Source organism: Anopheles arabiensis, chromosome 2 (assembly GCF_016920715.1).
Source record: "Anopheles arabiensis isolate DONGOLA chromosome 2, AaraD3, whole genome shotgun sequence".
Classification (NCBI taxonomy): Eukaryota; Metazoa; Arthropoda; class Insecta; order Diptera; family Culicidae; genus Anopheles; species Anopheles arabiensis.
In genome coordinates, this window is record NC_053517.1 from 67,773,197 (window position 1) to 67,788,095 (window position 14,899).

The 14,899-nt window shown below is 40.4% G+C and overlaps 1 protein-coding gene across 1 annotated transcript; it reads left to right on the forward strand.

Moving 5' to 3' along the window:
- Nucleotides 1-11,142: 11,142 nt before the first annotated feature.
- On the forward strand, nt 11,143-12,066 carry LOC120893700 (putative nuclease HARBI1). The gene is made up of 3 exons (XM_040295744.1): nt 11,143-11,264; nt 11,328-11,763; nt 12,034-12,066. Exons 1-3 carry the CDS (start codon nt 11,143-11,145, stop codon nt 12,064-12,066), a joined length of 591 nt encoding a protein of 196 aa, XP_040151678.1.
- The last annotated feature ends 2,833 nt before the right edge of the window (nt 12,067-14,899 follow it).

Consider the following 14,899-nt stretch of genomic DNA (forward strand, 5'->3'; position numbering starts at 1 on the left):
ACTATAAAATCCTTTTCGATTGTAGTGTTGATCTCTATCATTTTGTGGAGCAATCATTTTTATATGTGTTCCATCCGCACACATAACAACACCCGGAATCCCACTTTTACCGAAAAAATATCGTCTCGCCTCCTGCTGTTGGCCGGGTTCCATTTCTAGATTGATCCATTTAGCTGAAAAAGTTTGCTCAATGATATTTAGGCACTGAGTAAATATCACGGAGAATGTAGGCTGTGCGATTGCGATGTTAAAATCGTTTCCCACACCGGTCTGATAACTTCCCTCAGCTAGGAATCTAAGCGTAGCAGCAAATTTTTCCTTCTGTTAAAGTCCTTTGCATCTTACAGGCGCAAATTTTCAATTTCTTTCAGAATGTCCACAAACAGACGTTTAGAAACTCTGAAATTTTTCTTAAATCTGTAAAACCAAGTATTTTAATATATTTGAATTAGAAGCGAAATGGACGTCCTGTATAAAAAATAAAAATAATTTAAAAAAAGGAGCGAATCTAACGGTAGGCGATTAGAATAATGGAACGTCAGCGAACGATCTCGAGCTTGCAATAGCAGGAGCGAGATGCGAACGACACCAGTGAGACGGTGCGCAGGTATACGCGTTGGGCTCATCGAATATGACCAAAATTGGAACATAGCAGTCACAGAAACATGGTAACATGTAATTCCATTTGCCTCTAGGGCTTCGGGTAAGACATTTTCGGAAGATACATGTTGCCCCGGAATGCGATTGGAGTATCGGGTTTTTCTAGCGTTTTATAATTACCGGGTGTTGTTCCTTGTATTGCACAATTAGAAGAGAGTTTATTTCACGCAATTCACTTATACTTATAAACTAATCGATCGTGTCCGAACGCTCCGAACTCAACGAATGATCTTCGTGTTTCGTAAAACACGAATCAACTGGCAGGGCTTCCGTGCCTAAGCCTGAACACCGTTCGCTGGCGTTCGATAGGAGCTGCTTGGCGAGTGTGGGATCGATACGACGCGGCAGAACATTTTTCAGAGGCATATACTGCAAAATATATCCAGTTCTAGCCGTGTATGCAAACGATCGCCGAATAACCTGCGTACTTGCATCCTTCCTGAAACGAAGAAAGGGCCAATCGTGTAACCGGGCCTGGAGCAGTGCGGGATCGAGCTCGAGAAGATTGGGTGTCAGTTAACAGCAATGATCGGCACTAGTGATGGGTAAAGTTGGCAAAAATCCGTTGTCGACTCCGATCCGACTCCGATAAATTCGGAATCGACTCCGGAAGGTGGGTCCGCGCTGCAATATCCGGAGTCGTTCGGAATCGTCCGGAGTCGTACGGAGTCGCCCGGAGTCGCCCGGAGTCGCCCGGAGTCGGAGTCATCCGGAGTCATCCGGAGTCGTTCAGAGTCGTTCGGAGTCGTTCGGAGTCGTCCGGAATCATCCGGAGTCGCCCGGAGTCGGAGTCGCCCGGAGTCGGAGTCGTCCGGAGTCGTTCGGAGTCGTTCGGAGTCGTCCGGAGTCGTCCGGAGTCGTCCGGAGTCGTTCGGAGTCGGAGTCGTTCGGAGTCGTTCGGAGTCGTCGACTCCGGACGACTCGGTCGACTCGAACGACTCCGACTCCGGGCGGATCTAGTGGTTCCATTTGCCGGAGTCGGAATCCAACTAACAATAGTCGGAGTCGGATCGGAGCCGTGGGTGCGCTCCATACAGCACATCACTAATCGGCACATCGCGAAGCGAAGGAAGCAACGATCGTGTGAAAGAGAGCAGTTGGGGTGGTCGGTCCCTTGCCCTTGTCAGCAACCATTTCCGTCCGACGAGAAGCGAAGCTTTCAATGAATCTGCTGTGACAGGGACGCTGTTCGGCAAACATGTTGATCATAAAAAAGGGTTTGCGGGACGATAAGAACGTAGCCGAAATGGCCGCGCCGGTGCAGAAAGATTAATCCTCCCGGTAACGAGCCTTATAGCATCATGTGTGGCGCTGAAAGAAGACCTGTTAGTAAACGCTTATGAAAACGATGCTTACGCTTTGTCTGTTAGGTCCAACGGTTCAAAAGAACAACGAAGTAATCGACGCTGGTTTGCAAGGTTTGCTATACGTCTCTCTTCATCACTATTATCGCTGTCGGAAACGTTACACGCGAAAATCATATTTTCGCAAGTAAAAAATTTACAACCGGATAAATCACAAACTTTGCACTTGCTGTTTCCAATTTACATGCGTTTTTGTTTTGAATAACAAACCCGTTGACAAATCAAATTGACAGCAACGTCTCAAGTGAACGAAACAAAATTTAACGAAACGTAAGGCTTCTCTAACAATCTTGTATAATGCGAATTTTGAATCCGTTCGTTACCAATGAGTTTGTTTGAGATTGTTTCCGTTTGATTTAGATAATCGGCACTAAAATCTGTATTATACACGCTTGTTAGAGACTTCTTTCGTTGACTCGAAACATTGCTACCAAATACATCTGAAATGGATTTGTTTGCCAAAACAAATTGCAACGCGTAACGCAGGAAGTATCGTACCAATTTAAAATTAAATCTACGTGTGGCATATTATTGTTCTTTAAATGTGTTTGGCAATGTCATGAAAAGTAGCGCTTGTGGTATGATTCTCCAATCTCTGTGTGTTTTGTTATTCCCACCATTTTTCCAGTGAATAATTACAAAAAAAAAATCCCTTCTGAAAGTAATTACATGCAATACGTTTGATTTAAGAATATGTATTGAATAGTTAAACCATAAAACTGAACGATTTCCGTAGCTTTAACCTGACGGAAAGCTGTTGAACAAAAAACGATCTCCGTTTGAGTCAGGTAATGCAAATGACCTTCGTTCACTTAGATATATCAAACCAGAGACAAATCGAGTTCTCTAACATGGATCATACAGGGTTTCCCACGATTTATTGGTTGGTTCCCACGATTTATTGGTGCGTTCCCACGATTTTTTGGTCATTTCCCATAATTTTTTGGTAGCAACCCACGATTTATTGGTCGGTTCCCAAATATTATTGGTCGGTTCCCAAATATTATTGGTCGTTTCCCAAATATTATTGGTCGGTATTATATTATATTATATTTGGGAACCGACCAATAATATTTGGGAAACGACCAATAATATTTAGAACCGACCAATAAATCGTGGGTTGCTACCAAAAAATTATGGGAAATGACCAAAAATCGTGGGAACGCACCAATAAATCGTGGGAACCAACCAATAAATCGTGGGAAACCCTGTAATAGAAAATGAGCATTTTTGATACTTTTTCTAAAACACTTTAGTCACATAATTGGCCCTATACTCTCGACAGGTTTAAGAGAAAAAATATATTTTAACGATTTTAAGAAGTTTTTATTATATTTTTTTAACGTAGGTTTTACGAGTTTTATAAGAATAATTATCAAAATTATTTTTCGAACAAATAAAAAAAATCGAAAAAAAAATTCTTTACGTGTATTGTATTGAAAATACAAATCAAAATATGCAAACATTTTTTTATATTTTTGAAATGGCCATGAGAACCATCAATTAATAAGTGGAGTATTAAGTATTCAATCAAATTAGTGAATAACGGTTCTAAACTGATTCGATCAAACAAAAGCAAAACAAAAACCTCAACAGCGATTTTTGGCAGAATCTAATAATTTCCCTTTGTCACATACATATTTAAGGAATGTAATCCTAGCCCGATATTTTTTTCCCATTTTTCTACGATTGCTTAAACGTAGTGATTGCTAACACTCTTTTAATATTTCGCGCTCCGTTCGTGGGGCAGTAACAACGACTACACAACAAGGTGTTTGTTGCTCGGGTTACCCCAACTCGACAACCGAATACGAAATGCTAGGCTGGCTTTTATCGTTGGGCTTCTCAACGGTAGCATATTATTATCTAATAGTAATGTCACGGTCGTGGGGGTGAGGCAGATTCTGTTTCCGAGTTGCGCGATTGGGCACCCATCGGCGTCAGCAGATTGGTCGGTGGAGGGCGGATCATTCGACGGGCATGGCGTTGGGTGACCGATCGTGTCGTTGACGGTACCGTGCTGTTAGCTCAACGCGAGCTCCAGGTGTTGAACCTTACGCTATGCTGTAACTGTGCTGATCGTGCAATCGGGCTGTGGGTTCACAGCTTTGTTCTTCGAACAGCATACCACCGATGATTCGTACGACGCGTGCTGACATTTGTCGCAACAATAGAAATAGGTCGCTGGGGCCTGGTAGAAGAAACAATATTGCATGTTAATGGTTAGTATTACTAATCATGTGCTATGAAGGACTCACCATATTTACGATGTTACGATTCCGATACCGCAGCAGAGGAAGAAAACGTTGAGCAGCTTAGATGAAGTATCTGTAAGCAATATAAAAGAAAATGTGTCATATATTGTGACTACAAGAGCAATTTTCTTATTATTAGTATTAACCACGTACCGTTTGCCACTCACTCCGCACGCCGCATACATCATATAAAACCGTCCTTGGTGAGAGTGTCGACAGGACATGGTTCTGAGATGGATTGGTGGTTAGATGTCGCACATAAAAGTTACTGAAAAAAATAGTTACAATAATTAGTTTGTTACAAAATGGAACGTAAGTATTATTGTAACCTACCTTTGTTTTGCTGCAAGCAAAACTATAAATGTATCCGTTGATCGACAGCAAAACGGTGATCTGAAACGACAAACAAAAAACACAATACCCCCGCCCCAGTTGGTGTACAATTGTTGCACATTTTGTGCAACAGTTGTAGTCCAGCCAGCACCACGTGGAGGTTGGGGTCGGAGTTCTGATAATGTGTGAGCATGATTATTTTAATCGTGCTTAAAACACTTCTCAGCATTTGCTAGCCACCTTGAATGATAAAATGTGATTAAAATAGTCGTAAAAAAATAAATGGATCCCTATGCTGGTCCTAAGCTGGGCCTACTCAGCTTTTAAGGCGAGCAGAATGCTTTCAAAAACATTCGTACTACACCGTTTGAACTCGTACTCTCTGATGTACGAGATCAACGTCTTCTTATTTGTTCCCTTGCTCCTCAAAAAGGGCTTAATTTTACCCCATAAATTTTCTATAGCCTGAGTGTGTATTTCCCTATCTTCTGGATTTACGAAGCTAACTGAATGATTCACCTTTTTATGCACGTATCCATAATCCTCGAGAGTATCGTATGCTCTCCAACAATCGGTTATGATTGTGGTGCCCCAATCAACACTCTCGAGGATTAGGTCGTGCAAATTTTCCCTAGTTCTCCTACCGACTATCTCTAAGAAAATTTCCTTATTTTCCCTACAAATACCCCCTACCAACCATGGCTCCCCAGTCCTTGGCAATCGGCCTCGGTTTTACTTACGTTTTACGATGAGGGACTCGTCGATCTCCACCGTTAGTCCTGGGCCTCCTATCATCCGCCTATTCTCCTCAACATACGCACTACAACATCGCACCCTAAGAAGCTTAAACCATTCGTTAACCGTTTTGCGGCTAACACCTGATATAGAATATAGATATAAATATATATATATATATATATATATATATATATATATATATATATATATATATATATATATATATATATATATATATATATATATATATATATATATATATATATATATATATATATATATATTTATATATATATATTTATATCTTTATCTATATATATAAAAATCTCGTGTCACGGTGTTTGTTGCGAGCAACCTCCGAAACGGCTAGATCATTTTCAACGAAACTTTGCACACACCTTATGGTGGTATGAGAATAGGTTTTAAGACTTAAAAATCGTTTAAATATTACACTAAAATTAATTTAATAATGATTTTCTAACTCCCATACAGAGTTGTTATGTTAAGAGCAGGATTGTTGTTATGTTGTATACAGCACTTTGACACTTTGTGTAAGGTACCTGGCGGTTTACACTCGATCATCGGATCCTGAGGGGATACGGGCACGATACAAATATCCCAAGTAAAAAAGCAATAATGGAATATTTTAGTTTTTTTTCGGAATAATTCAGTTTGTCGGGCCAGCTACTATATATATACAACTCCAATTCGTCGGTTCCAACGACTACGACGCCTCCAGCTGCCGACTAGCGGCTCCGGACGGCTCTGACGGCTCCGCACAGTCCTGGATGGCTCCGACGGCTGCGAAAGGCTCTGAAGACTCCAACGGTTCCGAAGGCTCCGGCTGCCGACTAGCGGCTCCGACGGCTCCGGACGGCTCCAGAAGTCTCCGAGGTCGGAGTTTTGCACCTACCTTCCGGAACCGCTTCCAATTGTGAAGAACAGGAAGTGGTTATATTTCGACTACGCAACTGTGGCCAGTTCGATTTATGGATTCTCATGTTCAGCTAACTGTCTACGGGTGTAACAGCCAACCCAGTCAACGCTTTGATTCCGCGCAAGCAGTCTTCTGAGTTGCACTCCTTACACAAGATAGGATTACATTATGTGGAGAAAACATTCGTTTCAATTAGGTCTAACGCCATTCAACGCTGGGTGATGTTGTAGTGAACTTGTCATCACTTAGTGCCGTTCCTGACTTAAGACAGATTGTATTTGCACTTTTATATAAACTCACTTTTATTTTTCCACTTAGAAATTCTAACATGAAATTACTAACCAAATTTTTTAGACTGGTGGACGAGTGCCAAAAAATTAGTTTTATTCTACACTGGTCGAAATTGTGTTAGAGAAAGAGCCGAAAGTTGACACCTTTCACCTATTTATATGTTTTTATGATTTATATGTGAGACGTTGTTATATTGATCTAGATCAATTATGCTGTTGTCTCACGATATCCTAACTGTCAGCCTTGTTTACCTTCCGTTCTGATAACGTGGTTGCGTAATGCGGTCTGCTTGCGAGGTAAGTAATTACTTTCGTTCTATATCTAATACTGCTATTTTATGCGCAGGTCTCACATAAATTCCGCTGCTTGTTTCCACGGTCGACTGTCTGACCTGACCTTCTGCACGACGTTTAGCACGGGTCTTAACACCACTACTTGCTATAACCGCTGCCGGTTGGGTTGCTGCTTCAGCGGCAGCTTCTACACGTACTGAGGCGCGAGTTTTCATTTTTTTATTAACAAAAAATAACACAAAACGAATTTTTGTACAAGAACACGACAGGACGACACTTTAAACAAACTTTAAACAAATTATTTAGGCTGGTGGACGAGTGCCAAAAATTAGTTTTATTCTACACTGGTCGAAATTGTGTTAGAGAAAGAGCCGAAAGTTGACACCTTTCACCTATTTATATGTTTTGTCCCCATAACGCTGACAGTGCCGTGGAACCTTATAAATGTTCCAACATTGTCCCCCGAGTGAGACGTTGTTATATTGATCTCAGGTCAATTATGCTGTTGTCTCACGATATCCTAACTGTCAGCCTTGTTTACCTTCCGTTCTGATAACGTGGTTGCGTAATGCGGTCTGCTTGCGAGGTAAGTAATTACTTTCGTTCTATATCTAATACTGCTATTTTATGCGCAGGTCTCACATAAATTCCGCTGCTTGTTTCCACGGTCGACTGTCTGACCTGACCTTCTGCACGACGTTTAGCACGGGTCTTAACACCACTACTTGCTACAACCGCTGCCGGTTTGGTTGCTGCTTCAGCGGCAGCTTCTACACGTACTGAGGCGCGAGTTTTCATTTTTTATTAACAAAAATAACACAAAACGAATTTTTGTACAAGAACACGACAGGACGACACTTTAAACAAACTTTAAACAAATTATTTAGGCTGGTGGACGAGTGCCAAAAAATTAGTTTTATTCTACACTGGTCGAAATTGTGTTAGAGAAAGAGCCGAAAGTTGACACCTTTCACCTATTTATATGTTTTTGTCCCCATAACGCTGACAGTGCCGTGGAACCTTATAAATGTTCCAACATTGTCCCCCGAGTGAGACGTTGTTATATTGATCTAGATCAATTATGCTGTTGTCTCACGATATCCTAACTGTCAGCCTTGTTTACCTTCCGTTCTGATAACGTGGTTGCGTAATGCGGTCTGCTTGCGAGGTAAGTAATTACTTTCGTTCTATATCTAATACTGCTATTTTATGCGCAGGTCTCACATAAATTCCGCTGCTTGTTTCCACGGTCGACTGTCTGACCTGACCTTCTGCACGACGTTTAGCACGGGTCTTAACACCACTTCTTGCTACAACCGCTGCCGGTTGGGTTGCTGCTTCAGCGGCAGCTTCTACACGTACTGAGGTGCGAGTTTTCATTTTTTTATTAACAAAAAATAACACAAAACGAATTTTTGTACAAGAACACGACAGGACGACACTTTAAACAAACTTTAAACAAATTATTTAGGCTGGTGGACGAGTGCCAAAAAATTAGTTTTATTCTACACTGGTCGAAATTGTGTTAGAGAAAGAGCCGAAAGTTGACACCTTTCACCTATTTATATGTTTTTGTCCCCATAACGCTGACAGTGCCGTGGAACCTTATAAATGTTCCAACACCGAATGTTGCTGACTCAGTTCGTTGACGAAATCCTCCTTTATAAAAATGGTTCGACATTTCGAAAATACCTCCCCACCTGGTTGTTGTGTAGAGAGGTGGGAGAGATTCATTGTTGATGATTGTCTTGTAAATAATTTTCCGGCAGTTATTCGATACTGCAGTACATTCACGAATCTCCCCATCGAATGTCTTTTTTTTTATTTTGATCACATCTACTACCGAAAGTTGCATGGTACGAACGGCACATCTTACAAGAGTGATACATTGGTAAAATTATTTTTCAATGGTTTCTGTCTAATCTAAATAATGATTCGGAAGTGGACAGTTTTCTTCGTCCTCAAGTGGGTTGAACATGACCTGGGCATCAGATTGAAGATGCTTAACAGCAACGATCACGTTCGCACCATTATCACAGGTAACCGTGAAAATTTGTACCAACTAAATTTCATATAGAGTGAGTATTTCTATGATCTTTGTTTTCAAAAATTTTTAATATTCATACTTCATCAAAACTTTCAAGATACGTGAAACATGAAATCCGCTGCAACTCGCACGCGTGTATTAAAAAAGATTAAGTTGAGAATGAGAATTTTTACCAATTGGATAAATGACAATATCCTTTTGTAATTCATAATAATATTGGATGTTGATCCCCAATATGTGGCGTCCAAGACGAGTTCAAGTCAATTTTCAGTTCAGTTTTCCTTTCAAAATGGTGGTAATTTCCTGGCGAATTTTTCGAGCAGCAGCTCCAAGATGGCAAACAATATTAGAACGGTTGAGGTTCATCTTCAACGCATGACAAAAAGTTTGCAGAATCAACCCTAAGCCTTCCCATTCGACGCACATCATAGGTACGTTATGGGAACATGATAGCTTCATCATACCTTTTTATATAGGCCATTTTGATTTTAATGAAACGAAACGACAATTTAGAGACCGTTTAAGAATTAAAAAATATTTAATTTATACTTATTGTTATTGCTAAAGCTTATGTAAACATTATTTGACAGAATCGCCACACCAAAAAAAAAAATTCAATATATTAAATACCTTCCAGGAGCTATTGCCGGTCAATGGCCACCGGAACTTTGGAAACTTTCCTTTTCTTTATCAGGACATCACCGTCCTCTTGCAGTAATCTTCGGGATTTTGCCAAATCTGGGTGTACCGATCGTATATGGCGTATAAAATTATCTGGCTCTATTATCCATTCTTTTGCCTATATTTACAACCATTTACTTCGTCGATAGTACAAACGAAGTGTCCATTTTCGAAACCCACACAACCTTCTGCTAGAATTTCACGGAGTTTCCGCTTTTCTCCTGATATTTATGACATTTTTATTTAACAATATTGGAATTGGAATATGTTTCTTTACTACCTTGTTTCACTCAGAATAAGCTAATTCTGTTCATTAACGCCACTGAATTTTTGATGACGATAAACGCAAAGCCAACTGCGTTCAACACGACCTAAGTTACTTGTATCCCGGGAAAATTACAATAAAATTAATACACCAAAAAAAATATCATCGTGTCAAAAGATTTTTTTCCGTGATTGTCGAACGACAGTGTGAATCTAGAATGCGATACTTCAAAATGTATCATTTTGAACGAAGCGGAAAATAATTCAGAGCCGAACACGTTAAAGGTTTTTTTTGATAATTTAGCTGTTGTCAACAAATTAGTCTCTTTATTCCGCCATTTCGTTTACGATAATGCCAGACTTTGCCCGCTGCGCAAAGCGATGGAAAACTTCTCAAACTCAAACTGTAAACATAAGTGTCGATTATCTGATTCAAACGGAAATGTGTCAAACAAAATCGCGCTACACGAACTGAAACGAAATCGGTATTATACAAGCTTGTTAGAGACTTCTTTCGTTGACTCGAGACATTGCTACCAAATTGATCTGAAATGGACTTGTTTGTCAAAACAAACTGCAACGCGTAACGCAGGAAGTATCGTACCAATTTAAAATTATTTCTACGTGTGGCATATTATTGTTCTTTAAATGTGTTTGGCAATGTCATGAAAAGTAGCGCTTGTGGTATGATTTTCTAATTTCTGTGTATTTTGTAATTCCCACCCTTTTTGTAGTGAATAATTACAAAAAATCCCTTTTGAATTTAATTACATGCAATTCATGTGGTTTAAATATATGTATTTAGTAGTTAAACCGTAAAACAAACCGCTTTCCGTAGCTTTAACCTGACGGAAAGCTGTTTGGCAAAAAACGGTCTCCGTTTGAATCAGGTAATGCAAATGACCTTCGTTCAGTTCGATATATCAAACCAGAGACAAATCGAGTTCTCTAACACGGATCATAATAGAAAATGAGCATTTTTGATACTTTTTCTCAAGCAGTTGAGTCACATAATCGGCACTATATTTCACAGCCCATAGGCCCGATTATTAAACACAAACGGAAATGACACAAGACAAGTGCGTCAAGACAAACGGAAAATAGGTATGCATTTTGAAACCGTTCTTGTGACAGACAAGTTTCGTAAAAATTTTTCTTTCGTTAAAGCCTTTGTCGATGTGCCCAAATGTTCAAAATCAAAATAAAAAAAACGTAAACAAGTTTAATTAAGATACATACGTTTCGCAAGCTAACAACAATCCTTGTTTAAAACATCGAAATGATTTTCTCCCACTTCGTAAGTGACGATAGCGGCAGTGAAAAAGAAACAACGGTAGATCTGGCAAAACAGCGCCGACTGCTTCGAAGTGTTTTCGACCCGTTACAGCTTTCTAACCAAGCGTGAGTTAAGCATGCGGCTCATTTGTGCAAACCGTGTTAAACATATGTGGTTGTTCTTTTCAGATTTAAGAAAAATTTTCGTGTATCGAAGGAAATTTTCCTTGACATTCTGGCGGAGATCGAGCCCAAGTTCCCACCGGTTAAGGGAAAGGGGCTTAAGCCAAATGAAATTTTGGCTGCTGCTCTGCGATTTCTAGCTGAAGGCAGCTACCAAAATGGAACCGGTAATGATTACAAAATAGCTATTGCCCAGCCTACTTTCCCGGTAGCCTTTGCAAAGTGTTTGAACATTATCGAAGAAACTCTTGGGAACAAATGGATCTCTTTAGCGATGGAACCAAATGAGCAACAAGATGCACGACGATACTTCTTCTCAAAAAGTGGCATTCCTGGTGTAGTGATGTGTGTTGATGGTACACACATAAAAATTATTGCGCCTGTGGACGATTACGATCAGCATTATAACCGGAGGGGCTATTACAGCCTAGACGCGATGATTGTAAGTAAAGATTTAAGTTTTTTTGTCTGTTGTTGTGTACTTCAATATTATTTTTCTTCGTACTGGTCGATTTGCGACCATCTCATGAAAATTCGGTACGTCAAATTCGAAGGAGCCAATCACGATTCACATATTTGGAATGTAAGTGGAATGGACAACTTTTTCGAAACAAAACATCGAAGCGGAGAAACTGCATTCAAGCTACTAGGTAATACATTAAACCATCCTATGGGTATTTGTTTATGTAAATAATTTTTTAAATTCTCACAGGTCATGCTGGATACCCGTCAAAACCATGGTTAATAACACCAAAACGTAATCCTGCTCCAAACACAACAGAAGCTGCCTTTAATAAAAACCATTCTTTAGGTAGAGAAATAGTGGAGCGCGCGATCGGGTTGCTCAAAAATAGATTTAGGTGTTTGTTAGGTGCTCGACAGTTGCACTACACCCCGTTAAAAGCAACTCAAATAACGAACGTATGTTGCATCTTACACAACATGTGTATTGCGTATGGATTGGAAGAGCCAAGCTCAGATGAATAAAAGGCAACGCAACTAAGTTAGCGATTGAGTTCTATTTTTTATTTTTTATTCATCACAAAAGTTCACAAAATGCATCACAGTTCAGCTGAGCAATAAAATTAAACATAAACTAACGATTAAAAACTTAAAGATAATGAAACTTTTTTAACCAATTGTCAGGCGTTCCATTGCCTCTTTCAGCGCTGCTGTTGCATTCTCTATTGCGCCAGCTACCTGCGTTAGATTGGCGGTAGATTCTTTTTGCGCCGCTATGTTGCGCTTCATGAGCTGTAGCAGCTCGTCGTTTTGGCGCAACACCGCTTCGGTGTTTCTGCGCTTCCGGCTTCGTGTATGTCGAGCTTTGGTTACCACCGGGTTTTGCTGCTCATTATTTGCCATCTCACTGTATGGCTGCTCATGTTCTATGTTTGGCTCAGTATTGTTAATCGCCAACAATTGGTTGTTGTTGTTGTTGCCATCTTCGAACTTGTCGACCAGTTTTTGGTACTGCATTCTGGTTGTGCGGGCGACTTTGTTATTCCTAAAAGTGTATGCAGTATTAGATGTGATAATTACATGTGCCTATGCTGTTGGTTGTTGAAGCAGTCACTCACTGAAGAAGTTGCTGGAATCCTTTGCTTTTGAACGCAAACCGGGTGCGTGAGCCCTTCATCTTTCCCCCGGTACCAAAATCCATGCGACTTTTCGCTAACGGATTGATTAAATGGCGCCCGATTAGACGATCCGATAGAAGCACTTTTCAGGCTTAACGGATTGAGCGAGATACACCGTCGCGGCGACACGATACATGTTGCATACATGTGTACTACATTTTAAGAGCCCCCTCGCTTTCTTTCGGATTGCAATGAGTTCAGACACACTTAAAACTTCGATTAACATATTTTATATTTTTTTTTTTCACTTTCTTTTCTGAAGTACATTCTTTCATACACACATCCTCCCCCAGGTATTTTTCAAAGATTTTTTCTTCTTGAAAACTAAAAAAAAACTAACGCACACAACTAGATCCGCGAGAGAGTGCGAATCGGCAAAGAAAAAAAAACACATACACACACACACACACACACACACACCTCCTCCTCCCCTTGGTGTTTTTCGCAAAGTGATCCCGTAGAACGTGAACGCAAAAACACACACACAAAGCACGCAGGCAAGCACACACACACCCCACTCCTACCCTCCCCTCCCCTCGTGTTTTCGCAAGGTGATTCCGTAGGAGATCGCGAAACAGCAAAAATCGCGATCCATCCATCAGTGGATGAAAGCAGGAAAAGAAACAAAGAAAAGCATCAGTCACCATCAGCATCATCTTACTCTCACACTTTTACATCGGTTGATGATTCTTACCTTTTCAATTCCACCAAAACAAACAGCGATGGAACCAAATTCAGAACACCAAAATCACACACGATTTCTGGAGCAAACCGACACATCCTCCCCCCTCCAATTGTTTGCCACAGACTGACGTGTGTGTGAGCAGCAATGTTCTTGAAGCGGTGAGCAACGGTAAAGCACACACAAGAAGAAGCGAGACGGCTATACGAGTAGCGACTTACGCCGCCGCACAGACAGCGCGCGTCATAATTTTATGCGCGAAAATCTTAAAATTCAAGTTATTCATGACAAATTGTATAGACATTTTCATACTCTGGCGAACTCTTACGAAAGATATGTAAAAACTTAATGTAGTGCAATTAAATTTAGTGCAATATCATTAGCAGAACATAACATTTTGATATTTGTTTGTAAATTCAGATCCTAGGAGCTACTACTTTTTTAACAATAAGTGTAGAAACACAAATTTTGTCTGAGTCCAGAACAGCAACAGGGAAGATGTCGTACCCTGAGTGTGGAGATGTGTGTGTATGTGGTGAACGTTGCCGCGACAAGCGTGCTTTAGGATACAACGCGTGTAGGAGGGGGTAAAATCGCTTGGCTCATTGAAAATACAGGCAAACCCCCAGGACAATCGCATGGCAATCGGATTGAACGCGCAACATTTTCCATACAATCCGTAGTGTTGCGTTTTCTTCGCGCCAACTTTGCCTGTATTTTCAATGAGCCAAGCGATTTTCCCAACCGGCATTATCGCGCGATTTTTATGTGTATCTATCATTTTTCTCATTCTAACATTCAGAAAAATTTTCATTCTGCCTCGCTCTTCTGGGTGTTGGTCTGTATTTGCTTGCGACTTGGCTGTGACACATCAACGATTCGCATGTTTCATTTAGCTCATCCCTTTCCATCGTTGGAGAGAAACTCTTGCGTCTCGCTTTTCTGGGACTTGTACAATTTCGCTTGCTACACCAATCGTTTACGAAAGCGTTCTCCTCTCGTCCGCTCTTTGTATAATTGTACAGGTACTCCCCGATATACGCTATCAATTCGGACCGGAGGCAATAGCGTATCTCGAATGTTAGCGTAAGTCGATTTTCGAGGATTTCAGTCAAATTATAGCTAATTTTCGTATAATTTTGCATGAAGTGGTAGGTTTTGGCCACTTAATTAGTTATTTGATCTGATTTTAACTGAATATTACAATTTTATACCTTTGAAATGGTTTTTAATATTCAACCACAAGGGAATTTATT